This window comes from Bombus huntii, chromosome 18 (genome assembly GCF_024542735.1).
Source record: "Bombus huntii isolate Logan2020A chromosome 18, iyBomHunt1.1, whole genome shotgun sequence".
Classification (NCBI taxonomy): Eukaryota; Metazoa; Arthropoda; class Insecta; order Hymenoptera; family Apidae; genus Bombus; species Bombus huntii.
Window position 1 is genome coordinate 3,969,722 of NC_066255.1, and position 19,185 is coordinate 3,988,906.

The 19,185-nt window shown below is 44.5% G+C and overlaps 1 protein-coding gene across 2 annotated transcripts in view; it reads left to right on the top strand.

The window, feature by feature from the left end:
- Positions 1–19,185, top strand: part of LOC126875470 (uncharacterized) — a 43,589-nt gene that overhangs the window by 15,910 nt on the left and 8,494 nt on the right. For both annotated transcript variants that reach the window (XM_050638392.1, XM_050638393.1), the window contains one exon: positions 16,132–16,253. In XM_050638392.1, coding sequence (XP_050494349.1) covers positions 16,132–16,253 — 122 coding nt within the window. The remainder of the gene's footprint in view (positions 1–16,131; positions 16,254–19,185) is intronic.

The following is a 19,185-nucleotide window of genomic DNA, read 5'->3' on the forward strand; positions in this document are numbered from 1 at the left end:
TCAAATTTAATTTGAAATGAAATTTGAATTCGAAGGAAAAAGGCGATAACTGTTTGCGAGCGAGGCACACGTCGTACTACTTTATGTACACAATGTGTAAGTAGTTGACAATATGAAGTATCGCATCGGACCAAAGTGACTACTCAGCCAAAAACATTTGCCACGAGGTAAAAGATCCAAGGATGGATTTGCGCCTTACATCGCGAACAAAACGTTGTGACATAACGAAACGTGGAATCATGGCCACATTTGCGTAAATCACGCTCTTCCCTCTTCCGAAGCTTCGTTAGACGCGATTCATGAAAAATCATCTGCTCGTATCTATGTTGGTTAGGGCTGGCTGCAGCTCGTCGACTTTTTACGCACCTGGAGCATCGAACACAAGCCTTTCGTATTCATTCTACCGAGCCAGGTGCTAGGCATAACTTCTCGTTGCTTTCGTGACAGATTATTTATTCCTGTTATGGAACTTTTTACGCGCAGCGGAACGTTACATCGTTTAAACAGCCTAACGGCACTTAAGAAATGACGCGCAACTTTTTTCCCCGTTTTTGTCCGATATTTCTAGAAATTATTCTCCTTCGTATCCAACAACGTTACGTAACGGTCAACGTGGAAAATTCGCGCTAAATCATAGGTGAATTTCACATCGCACAGGTTGAACCGCGTAATGTACCATAATGCGCAGAAGTAGGTTTCTGCTGGTACGTACGTAGATACGATGTTCTGCAAGGATGCTATAAGTCACAATTTCCCCCTAGTCTACAACCACTTCCTCTATTGCGCCTTCTTTATTCTCTATCTTCTCCACGGCACTGTTAACCGCTGCTTTTCTTATCCTCGCGTATCTAGCACCGTGTAGCGTCGTTTCGCCTTTGCTTCTCTCTCGGTGCTCTTTTCCACGCGACTAACAAACACGCACGTACGTAGCTACGTATCCTGGAAGTGTTTTCGAGCGCGCGCGTAATTTTGCACGTAGCCGAATGCGCTGGCGACGATAGAAAGTCGGTCCGGTTCCGTCGGAGGCAAAACCTGCAATTTGCCGGGCATTCGCGGACGACTCGAGGACGACCGCGTCAGTGTCATCGGAAGCTATCGAACCGAGCCGAGAATCTTGACGAGAGCGTCGTTTCTCATCGGCTAGGTACGATATAAATAGGTCAACAGGAAATCGAGTACGGCCCGTGGTGTGACGACGACGATTCTCCCCGAGCCACGTATCGCGAGCATTCTGTTTAAAAATAAATCCACCGCGTTCTCCGGCGTTCTGGAGGGTCCTTGCGATTTGTACCGTAGGTCAAAGTCTTCTGAACTTTCGCGCTCGAACGGTCCAAGAGCGCGCCCCAACGTCTTGTCGTTATCGACGCTACTTTCCATTAACCAAGTTATTTAGCAGAATTTGTAGAATCACGTGGTCCCGTAGCCGCGAACCTGGTCATCGATAGCTTACCGAAAAGTGTGTCGACGCGTAGTTGAAAATTTATCACCGTTGTCGTACTTTTCTCCGAGAATTAACGTGCTGGAGGTCGTGTCCTTGGCAGCTCGGAATCGTTACGCGAGATTCGACGCGAGTCAATTTGCGCGAAAGTTTCAGCTCGGTGAAAGTCACGAAAGTCGTTCGAAGAAATTGAAAAAAAAATTGGAAGGACCTGACCGCGCGAGCCCCGATTCACGAACAGAGGAACGCGATTCGATTTCGGAGGTCACGAGTTCTTGGCAACCGCACGCGATCTCACGACTAGAGCCAACATTTTGGCAGACCACTTCCTCCGCTCGAGCCCCACCGAAGAATTCGTCGTTTAACTCGACTCTATACCACCGACTATGCACGCACAGCAGGCGCATCAGCCTCTTCTTCAACCACTGTCCGGCCTGCGCATCGTTAGAGAGATCAACCGCGTGTACAACGTTGCGTTCCTCTGACGGAACTCGATTTGTATTTCGAGACAGGAATCTTACCTATCGCCGTAATCGTTGTCGACAGAGAACGATGTAACAACTGGTTTCAATGAGCCATCAAATCGACCGATTATTGCGTGCTTTTTAAGCATCTGGACAACCAGTTTCGTTCCAACGGACCGATGGAACGTGTTATGCGGCGGTAGCTTCCTGGATATAGCAAGGTCGTAAAATCGGCCAAGCAATGGAGTTTTCGTGCATATTAAGCATTTAGATCGTCAGGAAACCGGCAACGATGCTTTTCGATTCAAATCTTTGATGTTTCGCGGAGATCTTATCAGTCTCTGCACACTATTGCCGTAAAATTTTATCGTGTCGCATTTTTTCACGAATAACGTTGTAACGATATTGCACTTTGTTTCTACGACGGATATCCCCCGCAGCCAGCAGTGTATCTTTAATATTTCAACGTCTTTTTTTTCGTCTGTTTGCTTATTTTCATTCATTTGCAAGAGCTACCGTATTAAGGAACTACAACGCAAGAAATATAACGACGTTATAAAAAGCTGACAGGCGTTAGAATTTGTAAGTAAGCACGTTCGAACGTCTGGGCAGGCGAATTGACAGAAACCTGAGAAGGTAAGGGTGCGAAACATCAGTTAGGGTGGCATAAAGTACACTTTAAACGTGGTTCAGGGTCTCGCGAAGGTCGTATACGTGATAATATACATTGTATAACAAAGGGCGTTTTTTGAACAGCTGAATCTGAACGTGATTACGAAAGCATAATATTTGGAGTAATGTCAAACGTTAAGTAATTGTTTCGCAATTGTAAAAGCGTCTAGAATAATCAAACTGTCCACGAACGTGTATTGTGTTGGTTGAAACGCGTTGGAGAACTAATGACTCGAAATGTTCTCGGATGGATGCTCGTTGAAAGATATTCTCTTTCAAATGTGGAACGCCGTTGCGCTGAAACGTTCGCACTTTGTATGCCATCCGATTCAGGTAGCTCGACAAAGTATAAAACGCGAAATTCGACTTTCGCGTTTCGTGAACGAGCCCGTTAATCATAATTATATCTCGCGGACGATACGGCATGATACATTTTGCCTGGAAAATTTGATCTCAGCTCGTCCCTCACATTCCACGTGCACGCGTATTCTTGGTCTTCCTACTCCTCTTTCTTTTTCTGTTTATTCTCTAGAAAAAGTCAACACGAACAAGTTATAATTAAAAGGACAGGTGGAACGCAGTCGCGTTCGACAAATGTTTAATCGGAGATTTCTCTGCCAGCTTTCTCGATCGTGATTCCGTGGTGACTCTCAGAAATTGAACGACGAAACTGAGGCTACCATGGCCAAAGAAAAAGGAAAACAGCCGCGAAAGCGGAGGAGCTGAAACAGAGAGAGGGAGAGAGAGAGAGAGAGAGAGAGAGTAACGAAAAGATGCTCCAGATCTATTTTTGCGTCCCGTTCAACTTCGATCCTTGTCTCGCCGCTCTTCTTGGCTGATGAATCTGAAATTTTGAACTAAACTACACTGCTTCGAAATCGCTGACCATCTCTGTATGATTGGGAAGATAACCTCGATCATGGAAGTGAAATACGCTTAGTAATTCAACATGTGGACTTAAGAACACTCGAAAGTGCTCAAGAATGCCGGGGAATTCTCGCGACAATTTTTATATAACGAGCTTCGAGCTCGATCGTCGTCAGATTGTCGCCCATCCGAAGATAAACGAGGCTAACAAACGTGTCGTAAGATTCTTCGAAAACGGTCGACAAACGATGGGCGATTGCAAAATCCGTTTTATAGTTGGCGGTTTTTCGTTTAAGATATATCGGCCTTGTTATCGTTTGCGTTAATGAGTTAGCAGAATCTCGCGTGCAATTAAAACCTGTTACGAACACCGGAAATTTCGAAGCGAATTTGAGCTACAACAGCCGTGTTAATATCGAAGTAAACTTGTTTGTAATCCACTAAATCGTTGGATCATGAATAAAACATGCGAGAAACGTTATTCGCGTTCCGTCTTTCATTGCGGATTTTCTAAACGAAACGACCGCGCTTTGTTATTTCGAATAACGGTTAGTTCGCCTTATGGAAACCTTGAAACGAAATCGTCTTTATCTGCTTCCACTATCACGACCACTAGACTGCATGAATGACACTGCTTCATAAGGTGTATTTCGCCTCGTCGTTTTTATCAACTGATGTACTTATATACGCGCAGAGCGGCAATTGTACGATGTTCGACCACGAAAAATCGTCCTTGTAGAAAAGTCGGTGTCGCGTTGAAACCGTAGATCCTAGAACTGGACGATCTTCGGTTAGAGAAACTTTTTGCCCCCATCAATTTCACGATTTACTTTCATAGTTCGAGTCCGCGTATCTCGAACAAGACGAGGTCTCGCGTGTTCTCGTAACGCGTTTTACGCGAATTGTGCGAATTTACGCGTCTATACGTGGCCGGTCGAGTCGGACACCGCGGTTTTCGCGTCTAGCCTCGACACTTTCCTTATTTCTAATTCCGTCGACGCGGATAAAATGAAATTGGCCGGGACGCGCCAGCGCCATTCGCTCTCCTTGCAAAACCTATTTGAATTTTACGTAACCCGCTAATTATACAGCCAACCTTGCTGGAATTTTCTCCGAGTATAGCCGACGCGAACGTTTTCCTCGTTTCCGAGAAGCTTTATCGAGCTCGTTGATCTAAGACCATTGGATAATTCGGAACACGTATTTAAAAGTCGATCTTTCCTTCCGTCGATCTAGATCGAGAACGGAAAAATGCCAAGACTATGGAATCGAAGTATCGTGAACGTTTTTTCACGCGAAACTTCGTTACGGACGCGTGACGTTCGATAAAGCAAAGGAAACTAGAACAAGGGAACCTAAGGAGCTGGAGATTTTTTTTTCCATATCGAATTTATTATCGCCGTAAAAATCACGACGTCCTTGGAGGCGCATCGGCTTCGATGGAATGCGGTTATTATCGTCGTGGTAATTCCTACGTTTATGCTTGCGGATATAGTTTCAGGACAGTCGGTGGAAATGCAGTAAATAACCGGTAATGACACGCGTGATGACAGACTGCGTTATTACGGACATGCTTCGCGGAAACCCAGCAGGTATCGAAATAAGGTCGTTTCACCGCGAATCTCCTTCGGTTCGATCGTCCTTTTGTATACGTTCCACTTCCCATTTGTCTTCTTTATTTCTCCTTTTCCTGATTTTTCTATCCAGTAAACTTCGTTTATCCTCTTTTATATTCGTTCGAGTTGTCGTTCAAGTTCTTAATCGGGCTATTCGAAAAAAGATAGAACTTTAGAATACCATCGAGAAAGGTTTCATCGCTTATCGCACTGAATTACAAAGTCCGTGAAAATCACGCGTTCCACGCTGTCTCGAAACGCAATTTAACTAAAATATACATATGTGAAACGCGAGGGCTTGATGCCTCGGAGAAAGTTCTTACAGCTGCAGTTTATGCACGCGCTTTGACATCGACTGATGAGCCGCAAACAACTCTGCTCGTCGGTACATTGAACGTAATAGCACCTTCGACGTAAATTTGCAACGCATCTCGTCGAACGCTGTTCTCTTTGCTCCGTCTTTGATAACTATTTCTATTTAGATACAGTTAGGTACCATCTCAGGTGCAAGAATTCCAAATTCCAAAAGATTCAAGCATTTTCGATTTATACGAGGAAGATCGTGGTTTCGTAAATTACTTTTAGTCAAACGGTTGAATTATTTTATTTATTTTCTAAATATGGCAACAGCAAAATCCTCTAAGAGTCGGTATAATTGTCGATCAAAATATATAGATTAATATTAAAAGATCGGAATTCAAACAATGCAATTTTCTGGATTCGATGTTTTATTTTAGCAGCCTTCGTCGAAAAACGGGGAAAACCAAAACGATAACCCCTCGACTTTTCAAATAATACTTTGTAAATAACAATGCGATTCGCAGTTTACGAAATCCATTGAATTTCATCGAAAGAAATACGCGGGCGTCCGATCGATCTTATCCGGCGATCCTTATCGCATCGAAGCGTCGATCAACTCTCGGTAACGTCGAATCGGTTTCAATTGCGCGAGCAAAGGAAAAGAAAAGCGTCGACCACGCGAGATCGATTCAGCGTAGCGCGCAAAACTGTCTCTCGAAGTATCGTTTGCCTGGAATTTAAAATGCGGTTCGCTCGTTGTAATTAACGCATGCAACGATACGCTGATCGATCTTAACGACGCGCCTTACGGTATTAATACGCTCCGTGATATAATTGTCGCATGACTGGCGCGCCAATTAAGCAAACTTCGAGTCCGTGTATCAAAGTGTTCGATAGCGACGCCGGGATCAAAGCAAAGCGAGTCGTTCGTTCCGGTGTTGGAGCAAATACCGTGAGCACGATATGACACAACGGGATCACGCGTGATCGTGTACTTTTACCTCTTTGAGAACTGTTTCTCCTCTGAAACACGACGTTACGTATGATTTCGATAAAAGACGCGGTACAATATCAAGACGGATGAAAAGAATTTTTCTTTCGTTTAATGTACAATGCTGTTACGGTGTCGATCCTGTAGAGTATAGAGCGTAGAACGTATACGCGATGCAGAGTTGCAGCCGACCATTATAAATATTAAGCTTAGGGCGAAAGAATTTGTCCACGACCTGGATAACTTAATTGGATAAAGTCCCGGTTCAGCGATCCAGCTAGCCGCTTCTCTTCTCCCCTAAAAAACACCGGTTAATTTCTCCAATTCTCCTAATCGAGTAATTTCACCGCTTCATATATCCTATATTTATTCCTTTCAAGCCACTTGCGTAACGCACGCTTCCGTTCTCAAAATAATGACATCGTAGGAGGGAACAACAGGTCGCCGACTCTAATAACATGCAGGTGTGCTTTTCACGGTAAAGCGGTAAGAGATACAGGCGTTGCGAAGGATCGATCGAAGAGACGATGGAGCAGGGATCTAAGAGGGGATCGAGAGCGGTTCGAGAGGTCGAAGGTGTCGCGTGCTCGCGCCAGAGACCTTCGTAAGGCCGCGGCGAAGCGACAGGCGAACGATCTGTCGGAGGTAGCCTCTCTTTCACTGCGGTGGCCTCACGTAGCAGATAGAAACGACCGACCTTGCTTGCGAGCGTTCGAAGCCCGCGTTCACCGCGGCATTTCCTTCCTCCGACGAAATAAGAATGCTCGAAGCAGACGAGAAAGCCGGTCACGCCGCGTTGGCCATGGAGTACGAACACTCTCTAATGAGCCTCTGTTACGGGTTCTCGTTCCTCGCTCATTTTCGTTCTACGACCGATTCATTAGCCAGCGAGATACGACCAGGTGGCCGGCCAACGTCCTATCGTGGCTCATTCCCGATTCGCGATTCAAAATCCTCTCTCTTTCCGCGGCCTCCTACGAAAATCGCCGGAAGTTCACGCCGTCGCGGCTGCCTTAATCGTGAGCACGATATTTCGAAAGTGACGGAGTTTCTTCGCGTTCTCGCCAGTTCCGTACTCGATCCTCGATAACCGCGCAAGTTTCGTACGCGTTAGCCGCCGAGCATGATCGAGGCGTTTCGCTACCCTCGCAAAGTTCCTTCGAACCACCGAATAAGTAATCGAATGGTAACGGATGGTAATCCCGTTGACCCAGAAACCGGTCGTAACGCTGGAAACGTGGAGCCAAGCGGCGATATTTGACCGAGGATTATTCAATAGTTTCGCAATGATCGTTACAGCGCGTTGTTTCGTCGAACGCGGGTATTAATGAAACGAAACTAAAATCGTGCGAACGCATCGAAAACGAGTAGGATTTTTATGCAGGTATGTTAACGACTGTTACGAGCTCGCCTACGATTATATTTAAATTCATCGAACGGGGAGGAAAGTCGAGAAATCTGTCGTTGACTCGTATTGCTCGATCTTGGGAGAAATCTTCGTCGAGCGTCGGTATCTCGGAATCTCTCGCCTATCAATTCGATTCTCGCGAAACTTTCATCCCCGTATTTAGAGATAATTGCTAAATAATTCATGCATTATGATCCCGTAAACAACCAATAATCGTAATAATTTCGCCTTTTATCCGACTGACCGAGCGCTTAATTTTCTTTGGGTAACTTTTACTTACGAGTGTAAAAGCGAGACTGGAATTTAATAGAAAAAGGTTCGATCTGGCCTGGATAGTCAACGTACTGAAATTTATTGGTTCCGCCGCGAAATAGGCCCGTTTCCGCTTGGCTGCGAAGTAAAATGTCGTTGTTCGGCCCAAAATGTTCCGTGACTCTCGATTTAATCCGGCTGCGATCGACGAGATTCGAGAGCGAGGAAAATGTCGCGCTACCGCTGGGAAATCCACGTTTATTAGACTCGTGAGTCGTTCCGACGACATGCAAATCCGGCAAGAAGTACGACTGGTTCCACCGTAAAAGTGGCGAAGTTGTCTTGGAAAACCGGTCGTATATTTCACCGTCGATCTTTCGCGCCAACTTTGAAGCAATCCGCAACCGTCCACCTAAATAAAGGAAAACAACGAAGCGTTTCGACTTTGCACAATGGTAACCGATTCGTGAAATCGGGAGAACACGGTGATCTCGAATTAGTTTTGTAATTTAACAGCGAATCGAAGCGGTTCCAATAAGAATACCGATGAAATCGAGCGAGAACGAGAGTGCGTACCGTTCGCCAGACTCCAGTTGCCGGTTTCTTTAACCTTTAACGATGTTAATTTTACGCTAAACTTTCCTCGCGTGGCAATTAGCAGTGCTAATTGCCCGGTAATTATACGGATCTACTTTTGTATTCTTTGTCCTTCTCTAAACTTCGTTACGAGCTTGGACAAAAGAATCGTGTTCCACCGTGTTGATCGTAATATACTTGGAAATATGGTAGATCCTAATGCGATATCGATGTCATAAATATTCTTGTTAACAAATCATACTCCAATTTTTTATTTCCTCGCCTAATAAGTATCTCGAACATGCGTTCATTCTCTAAAGGATTATTAGATTACGGTATGCGAACGATTCGAAAGGACAGACTCCCCATATTTAATCGATCTCGAAGCAAATCTACGACGTGCAATTTATTGACAAGCTAAAACCATAAAAGGAGATTAAGCTCTTATAGGGAAAGCCGATCGACATTCACGAAGAGAAACTTTTTGTTAAAAAGTGATCGGAAAAAATATTAATATAGAAACTCTGTCAGAGAAAGTGCGTAGCGCGAGGCGAGAAAGAAATTTATCGCCGCGGTGTCTCGCGATCGGTCGTCAGAGAAATCCTCATCGATGCTCGTATCTTGAAATGTGGTGCATCGTCTCCTTCGATTTGTCTTGTTCGATCGATCGACGATCGTACAGCGTGCCTGCTGCGAGATCGGCTGACTATCGCGCGCAGATTCTTCCAATTCCAAACGACGATTTTTCGCTGAAACTTTGGACGGGTGCGCTGCATCGCCGGGAAAAAATCGTGAACTTGTAAAGCCTTTCAAGGCATGGCCTTCGAGCCGTACGTTCTTAATTGGTAAATCGCTCTTAATAGAATCGTAGCTTTCCACGAAGTGAGTTAGAACCATTCGCGTCGACAATTTTCTTTGAAATTTTCGAACTTTCCCGTTCACATCGTCAATTCGGTTCAACCATGGCGCGAGCAACTGCGAATCCGTATCTACATTCGTTTCAACGATCTTCTATTTTTCTAGCGAAAATGCTACAAAACAATTTGGAATCCCTGTTTTTATTACTAGTAATTTGTAGTTTATATACGGACGTTTTAGGTATTCAAGCTTCTACACACTTGTTGATTTTGGCATTTTCATGTGTCTACGTAACGATCAATACCGATCGCACATTTCGTAAATTTGTATGAAACTTTTTTCTACTTTTTGATTTTATCGTGCTACTTCCATTCTCAGATACTCACGTACACGAGTGAATCACATCGCTGAAAATAATTCATGGCTCACCTACTTAAGAACTTATCGTTCGCTAAAAGGCCAAAACACTCCACAAGTTCTTTACATAGTATAACGCACCCATTCATCGCTGCTACTTAAATACGCCGCCACCAACTGCATCGCATTACATCACAATTCGCATCATAAAAAAGAAGGGGAGGATCAAATGCCAGGCAGTATTTTTGGCCCTTTTTTTCTTTTTTTCAAAATTTCAGCATATCCGAATTTCAAAACTCTCTTGGCGAGCGTTAGTGTTACGTATTCGCGAATTCACAGACCGGGAAAAGGAAGAAAGCGATTTTAGAAAATAATCGAAAGTGTTCTCTGCACGATATAAAAATAAGACAAAGAAAAAATACCAGTCTCGGTGCAGTGAACTTTTCGTTAAGCGGGCGATCTCGCGTAAACGCAACCCTACTTGCGGTTGACTTTCGAAGTTGGAAACTTCGTGTCACGGCACGCTGCGTGAACTTTGAACTTTTCGAATCACTCTTCCTCCACTCGTTTTAATTGGTGCGTGGATTTTAATTATGTCGAGGTTTTCCCCTTCGTCGACGTACGTTCGCGTATCTGTGATTTCCTTCGTCGTGCCGTTCGACGCACGTCGAGCGCGAAAGTTGACAAATCGTTGCCCGTTCGGGGGATTGAAAGAGCTACGGATCGGGGAAAATGATGGATGAGCAACGATCCCGATTGTATTTTTATCTTCGATGCAAGAAGGCGTCGTTGAAGATGTCTCGCGTGGAATAGCCGTGATTGCAGAACATTCGCGCGTTCCAGTTATCGTTAATTAACCCGATAATTCGCGCGATTAAGATACCACAAAAATAGCTCATCGTTCATTTCTCATCCGTGGTCGCCGCAGTGCGGCTACAAATAGACGCTGTTGACCTTTGTCGGTCTGCCGTTTTACAAACCGGCCCGTTCAATAAAACTATTAAACATCGTGTTTGCCCTTTAATTGCCGTGACGGCCATAATTGCTCGGTAAATTCGCGATCCTGCCGTTATCTCGTTGGATCTACGGCGGCAATTTAGCGGCAATACGTCGTTGGACTTATTAAATCGAGTGAAAAATCAACGCTGTAAATTCGTCGGCCGTTTCATGCTCGAATTAACTTGCCAGATGACGATCTCTCGCGGAGGTTCGCACGGGGATCGGTACTTGCTCGGTAATCCAGTCTCCGACAAAGCCGTGCAACGTTAATGGAAGTTCTGCGGTGATAGAGGCCTTTCAGGGCTGCCTTTTCCCGGAAGCCTTTGAATCCTCGAAATCTTCGACGCGCTCTAGCCGTCACTTTTAATCTTCGCAGTCCCTTTTTCTCGATCCGAGGTTCACCGAACTCCAAGAGAGTATGTCGTAAAATGCCGTGCATTTCCTACGCTATAGTCCATCCTTTGCATACAACATCGCATAACATACGGATATTTTCAACCGCATGAATCCAACTGTCAAACGCAAATTACTTTTCGCATACTGATCACGACGTATATTGCGATTTATAATTTCTTCTTAATCTATCCATTTACGACGACGTATCTCCTAGTTTTACGGTACAACTTCCTTCGTGCGAACTCCATTTATTTGAACGAAATTGCGGTTAGCGTCGATTAAACGAACTTCTACTTGTTGAATCCATTTAGCTGAACGCGAACTAGCATTGTACGAACGAAAAGTGGATAACTGACGATGCGGAGAATAAATGGATTTATATTACATTTACAATCATATGAACTATTTGCTCTTCGACGACGTTATACAGACGGGGTTTCCTACCTATGTTAAAACGTTTGTCCCGTAAATAAATCGAATAAAGAAGCAAATAAATTTAGCAGAATTCAATGGGCAATGCAATATCGCGCGCACCGAATTACGGTTCCTCTATGGTGAGAAATTAAGCTCGGGGCAGTGATTGGCGACAACGATACTCGTTGATAACCGATGTTGAGAAAAAGTAGCAAAAGTTGGGAACAGAAAGGGGCGAATAAGAAGCCGATCGATCGACTGTCCCGCTTCTGTCCGGATCGATGCGAAAAAGCGCCGGATGAACGAAGAATAGCGGCCTCGAGTCGTGGAAAAAAAGTCGAGCGTTTACAATGTTTGCGCGTGTGGTTGTCGTCGGCAGTCGTTAATCACTCGCGGTACAATAATCACCGCGTGCTTTCTCTGTACATCCGCTAACAATGGAAGTCGAATGCGTGGAGAACACGCAAGGACGAGTCCACGTATGCAGCGAGAATTATTTAAACGAACCGGGCCAGCTAATTATTTGGCATTCTCGGCAGCGACTTTCGCGAAACTTGAAAGACAGCTTCTGAAACGCTCGAAACAGTTGCTTTCGACCATCGAGTGAAAACTACTTGGCATAGTTTCGTCGTTGGCAAAAAGACCGCGATGATTCCGAAGGCATTCGGAAATTACCTGATGCCGATCTTCGCTTGTCGCCGTACAGTTATGATAATTTCAATGCACGAGTAAAAGCGAAGAGCCCGGGATGAGATATTTATAGCGGAGATTGTCTGCACGTCAAGTGGAAAGTCTTAAGTTGTACACGGAGACGTTAAGTATCTGAGTCAAAGTTCCAATTTATTTACCGTGCGAAAATAACGCACGGATATACGCGCGTTCCAAGTTCAAAGTAGAATGCCATAAGTTCGAGTAACAATTTCTAGATATAAAGTACCGAAACGAATATTCTTCCTTCGCGATTCTGGTTCAGATGGCAGATAGCTGCCCGGAATAGTTTTACCAGCGCGATAATACAAGAAAATTACTGCTTGGCGACACGAAACGCGCACTTAACTAACCTGTTTTCGTGTTCTAATGTATTCATAGGTCAAAACGATAACGCGAAATTACCGAACTGTAGGATTCGAGCAACGGACAGAAAAAGCGCAGAACTTGTTCCAATTTTTCTATTCGTATCAGCAATGCATCGCCTGCGTAATTCGCGCGAGAACGTTAGAAAGTAAAACTACAAAAAATCTAGAAAATCTGAATTCCAAATTCCAGACTAGAAGCGTAAATAAGAATCTATCTATCGCGCGATCGATTAAAACTTGGGCTCGTCGGCCTGGCCGTAATTGTGAATTTGATCGGTCGGATTTAACGGTCTGTAGAGGGCCGAGGCTTTCGACGAGGTGGTTCGAGGCAGCTCGTCTTTTTATCGAGTCAAATGTCAGTTCAGTAGCGAGAGTTCGAGGGAGCGACTTCTCGCGTTAGCTTCGCTTCTTCTTCCGTTCTTTTTCTTCTACGCGAAACACTCGATTTGCAAGCGCTCTGTTTACCCGGCGAGTCCGCGGGTATTCGTCATCGTTTGGCCGCGGCCCAACTAAGCCAGCCACTGCCAAGGAATCCTGGCCAGATTCCCTTTAGATATTCTCGACTTTTTATCTTGCGGAATTTCCACCTCGTGCCCGTGCTCGTATTCGTTTTCCCTTGATCGAATTTCCCAGCGGTTTCCGTGTGGCCCGTTTCTCGCTGTCCATCCTTGAATCGATCGATCTCTGTCAACCATCGATTAATGTTGCGATTCGCGTGCCATGCGACGTCGAGTTTTTCGATAACTGTAAACGACGAGTGGCGCCAAGTCGCGCAGACACGACTGGCGTGTCTTTCGTTGGTTCGTGGTAGCGCGGCAGTTCGTAAAAGTGCGAGAAACGACGAGGCTAAGAGGTGTCCGTTAACAGAGTCGCTGGAAGAGCAAATTAAGACCGGAAACAGAGCGATATCGTGCACGCGAATTCGCAGCCCCGCGTCGCGCGTTCCGCCCCTCGAGCCGATTCCAAGATTCCAGGCTTCCACGGTGACGCCGTCGTTGTAACGACATTCCGACGCGGTACCGTCGCGATTATAATCTCCACGGAGTCGTTTTGACACTGATACCACGACTGCCTCTCACTGTTGACCCGTTTATTTGCAGCGAAAGAGAGATTAAATCCTCTTACCCTTTCTCACTCTCTTCCTGTTTTTCCCGTTCTCTCGACAGAGTTCAAAGACGCGAGATGCTGTTGCGCGTTCCTCGCGATTGATATCTCGAAAAGTGGCATCTCATCCTAATTAAGATCAGTCGTAGAAGTAGCTGTTTTCCATCGTTCAAAGATACACTTCGGATACACTTTTGCTTTTAAATTCTTCTACTCTCCGTTTATTATGCATGCATACCAGCTTCTTTGGTATATCGTTTTCTCGTAGTAGTAACGCAACGTGTTTGCATCTATGAATGAACGAGCGAATGATCGAACAAACCGATAAATATATTCAAATGGTATCACTGAAGGCATCCTTGCACGGTGATCGATCCTCGTACGCGATTCACAGCGTATATCCGTGTAGTTGGATTCTCCGTGGTTGTAGAAGCTGTTGTACGCTGCTACGTCGCGTCTCATTAATACGTTTCTGCCTCGTGAGAATCGGCCTGACGTTCTCTCACGCGCTCCTCGAGCTGTGAAAACGCGGTACACACAGATATCGTTATACGATTGGGAACGGCGAACACCGCACTTAATATCGCACCTCGTCGTTCGCGGGAACGCTTAATTACAGTGTAATATGCATCGAGATAATTTTCTTGGCCGCGGTGGAAACGCACGGAACGATCCAGGTACGAGAAAGTCTCGTTGCGAGCTTCGATCCACCGCGAAAACTTGGCGAATAACAACATCCCTATTAACAGAGCTACGAATTAGCCGAGCTATCGGTTAACTCGACCGAACGAAGCCCTCGTTTCACACTCGTACGATCCGCACTTACCTCGGTTTCTTCTTCCTCTAGTTGGACACTCGGCTTTCTAAAATTACCTTTACGCAATGCAGGCATTCCAAAGCATCAGCGACCTATCGCGATACGATCGAGAACTATTCGTCCAAAGTCGTATTTCTCTCTCGGAACTGACTCGGATTAGACTGTGTTTATGGCAGATGCGTGTTCTCACCGATAAGTCTGAACGATCAAATGCTCGAGAACCACACGCAAGAAACATAAGACATTGGCATTTGTCGATCTTCTAATTTCGATACGACGGCTAAAAAGCAGTATGTATTACAATCCGTTTGCATAGTTGCGAAGCGGACTTGTTACGTCCAAAAATTTCAGGAAGCTTTTAGGAAGATTTTTTAAAGATTTATAAATCTACGAAATTTCGTAACAAACCAATAGCGTTACGGCGATCAATATCTTTGAAGTTAGTTACGTCGAATGAAACAACAGAGATACACGCATATTCGGTGGCAAGATGAAACAACAAGAGAGAAATCGATTATTATATTATAAAATTCGTTGAAATTACACGTTCAACCCTAAGATTGTCTCTCTATAGAGCACGAAGAGCGTGGTGACTTATTACGACGATATATAGATGTCAGAAAATTATTCGCGAGTCTGGCTAACATCTGTTATTGCATGTGCAAACTTCATAGCGGATAAAAAGAGTCATTTTCAATCGTTATTTCAACAGCAACTTTTATGCCCTGACAGTTTTTGCTTTGTAAAAAAAAAAAAAGATTTGAAAAATGAGCGAGGGAAAGATTCATTTGCTTCGTGTCATGCTCTACGAATCCCGGAAAGGTGTAACGGTGGGAATTCCTGTAAAAAACATTCAGGACGTTTACCAAGACCGTGCACCAGTTCTTCGTGTTATAGAAAAGTTTCTCTACGACTTCGTCGGTTAAAATTCGTGGATTATTTTGCAATAAATTAAGCGCTGGATTATGTCTTGATTAAGTCTGGATTATGCAAGCCACTTTTTTATTACACCGAGAGCTGGTGCACGATCTTGGTAAACGTCTTGAATGTGTTTTTACAGTTACATCTTTTCTCCGTTCATTTTCAAAAACTTTTTTTTCAAGATATATAAAATAAACTGCCAAAATACGAAATACAAAATCGAACATCGCCATTTTCATCCGCTAGAAAGTTTGCACATACGACAACGGATGTTAGCGGACTTGCGAGTAGTTTAATAACGTCTATTGGAATCGGCCGCGAACTTTTGCACTGACCCAATATCGCAAGTACATGCATGTCGATCTCCGAACGTGTTATTCGCCGATACAAGCATTCACCGCATCCATAACTTTACAGTTTCGATCTAACTGTTTGCGTACTTTGAGCACTTCCAGTAACGATAAATGTCACGTTTCATAACGTTACGAGTAACCGCTAGATACACGAGAAAACGCTTAAACGGTTCAAGGGTTCGACGATATGACGCATAGCGTTTCACGACGGCGTAGAAAATTGTGTTCAACATCTGTGTACCCGGTTTCCAGGTTACCCACAAAGTGACGAGTCAGGTGATGGTCCTGAAGATGAACCAGCTGCCTGCGAATAGGCCAAACATGCTGAAAGAAGTTCAACTGATGAACAAACTCAGCCATCCGAACATACTCAGGTAAGTCGAATCGAAGTCCGGTTCGCTTTTGCGCTGGAGAAACTCGGCTGACCATAACGAAGAAAATCAGCCCCCTCGCTTCGCGCCGAATTTTCTCTGTCCTCGCTCGAGAAACCAGTCAGCCAACGATTAATTAAGGAATAAGCGCGAGAAACGGTCCATCCGACGCGCGGCAAGTCACGCGTGTCGTTCGCTTTCTTCGCCGGTAGTTTTAAATTAAAACGGGGCGAGTTGTCGCGCGAATCGCGATGGAAATAGAAACTAGTTGGATAGAACGTCGAAATGGAAACGTCCGGCATATTCGTTGGTCGAAGCAATTAAGGCGACCACGTTTTTTTCTTCTATCGGTCGGTTCGAATTTATTTTCGAACAGATACTACGTACACATAGGCGGCGTGGAGAGAAAATAGCGTATCGATGTCTCAACTGGAGCTCGGTCGAAGGAATATCGTTTAAAACCGGAGAAATCTCGAAACGGACTAATTTTTTATTCTCCTACGTGACGATTGGATCTCGATTGTGGAAAGAAATAAGCAACTGGTAATTTAAGTCTCGCATATCGACGATGCTAGTTTCACTGTCGCGCTTCCAAGTTTCCAATCACTCTCCCTCGGAATACGTAATTGCAACGAAGTTGCAGCGGTCTCGAGTACGAGCGACGACCGAATATCTACTCCATTTCTATACCTTGTGTACGTTCATTCTATTATCAGCAAAATTCAACGTTCAGACGTCTGAATAGAGAAACTCGGGCAAAATATCGACTAAGATCTCGGCTAAAATCTTTCCGGTAAAATAACGAAGACGGTGCATATTTGTTTATCTTCTTCGTAGGATTTCATCTCGTAAAGCAGTCGGTTGCCACGCGAACAAGCAACGTCCCTTCGAAATGGATCGTTGCTGGTTGACGCAACCGGCTGACTGCGGAGCTAATGTTAAAAGAGTTTCGCGGTTTGCAAGTTACGAGTTATGACATAATGGCAGCGGGTATCGCTGTTCCGCGCCACTCTGCGCCGCACCGCGCCGCGCGGCTAGACGCGCCGCATCCGCGGCGACAACGCATTCCAACGATATAAACGGCTTGGCCCAGATTCGGCTGTGTGTGTTTATCCCGCGTGGCTAGTGGATCTTATTTCTGGCATTTCTCTCGTTGAAGGCTGCGAAAACCGCGAGGAACATCGTCGGCATCGTGTCTTTTCATCGAGAGCGAGCCAGCTCGATGGAAAAAGAGAAGGGACGGAGAATAATCTCCGATGCGTGAATTTCGTAATTCTTGGAACGATACGACGCGCCAGGTGTACACATTTCGTTTCAGGGAATATGGATGAATGAAATCGGTCGATAATCTCGAGATACGTACGATGTACGTACATACCGTGTGCTTGGTTTTGTTAAGAGCGAGACCAAGATTTACTACTAACGCCACATTCGCGTCAATCGATCGGTCGTTTCTTCGAATATTCCGCGTCAACTGCCAGAAACGTGCTCGTGAATAACTAGCTTGTCCGAGCCGGTCCAAAACTTTGCTTCTCGAAACGCTGCGGACAATTCCTGGTCCAAATTTCAGTACATGTTCCCAACATTTTTGTCCCACGCTCAGATATATATTATTCTTCTTGATATTTCCGTTGAAAAGTCAGTTTAAAGTTATATCAAGATCGTTAAAAAAATGTGTCTGTAACAACCTTTTACTATTAACTTACGTTGTTTAGTCGTGAAAGTAAAGGAATGATACTGTTAAAAGTTGTAAACTGTATTTAAAATTTGTTATTTACGCCATTATTGATTTTTAGCCAATTATTATAGAACTTAGTCCGTAAGATCCGAACAAAGACTTTCGCGTTCCTATGATTCTTAGTCATTTTCATTGACAATTTCCCTACAAACAAGAATAGAAATCGTAAATAACAATTAAAAGGAAAAAAAGACACGAAGCATTCTAAGCGTTTTTTCCATTCGCAATCCTGTTGCTAAGCATTACTCTTAATACGTTTCTTACGATAATATCCGGTATTGTGTACATCGATACTATGAACAATATTAGTGCGATAATATTTGTAAGAATTTCGTGTAATCTTATCGGAGCATTAAGACGTATCGGCGTGTATCCGAGTAGTTTCGCCGAAGAACAAGAGCACTGCCGTGGTCGTAGACATGATCGATAGTAGCACGAAGCTGGCCATGAAGCGAAAAATCATGCTGCCCAGTGACACCATCGACGTGACGTGATTTGCGAGCGTGCGAGCGTGCGAGCGTGCGTGCGAATGGAATCGCGTCGATAGTCGCACATGCTGCGGAGTTTCGATCATTCTATCGGGGATATTGCGATAACCGGTGGTAGAAGCAAATTGACCGGTAATTTATCGTTGTTCGCACGCGCGAGGTCGCACACAGATACAAAGATACGGTTCCGATTGTCAACGTGCGATCATTGTTGCGATAAACTTGATATAGGCCGCAACAACGTGCCGCCGATTTTTATAGCTCGATACGATATACCGCGTATTCGTCCAAAAATCAGAACTTTGAATCGAAGATCGAATCGAAACGTCGAAGCGAAGACAGAAACAACCCGACCAGTTTGTCTTTCTTTTTCCTCGTACACGATCAACCAGGTATCACAGTTGATCAACTATCGTCGTTACAGCATAACAGTTCACCTTTTAAGTCTTGGAACTGTACAATTTTCGACGTAAATGATCGCGATACCGCGCTATACTCGATTGGAGCGAATCCAGCTATCTAAAAATCTTTCGTCGAAACCTTGCTAATTAGTCAATTACGATTTCTTTACCAGGAACAGTAGTTTATCCTAAACCCATACGTTGGAAACTTTCCAAACGAACTAATACTTGGTAATGTATTTACTTGGATGTAACGATGTTTACAAATCGACCGGTATCCTTATCGAGCTACAAACTGTATCTCGATA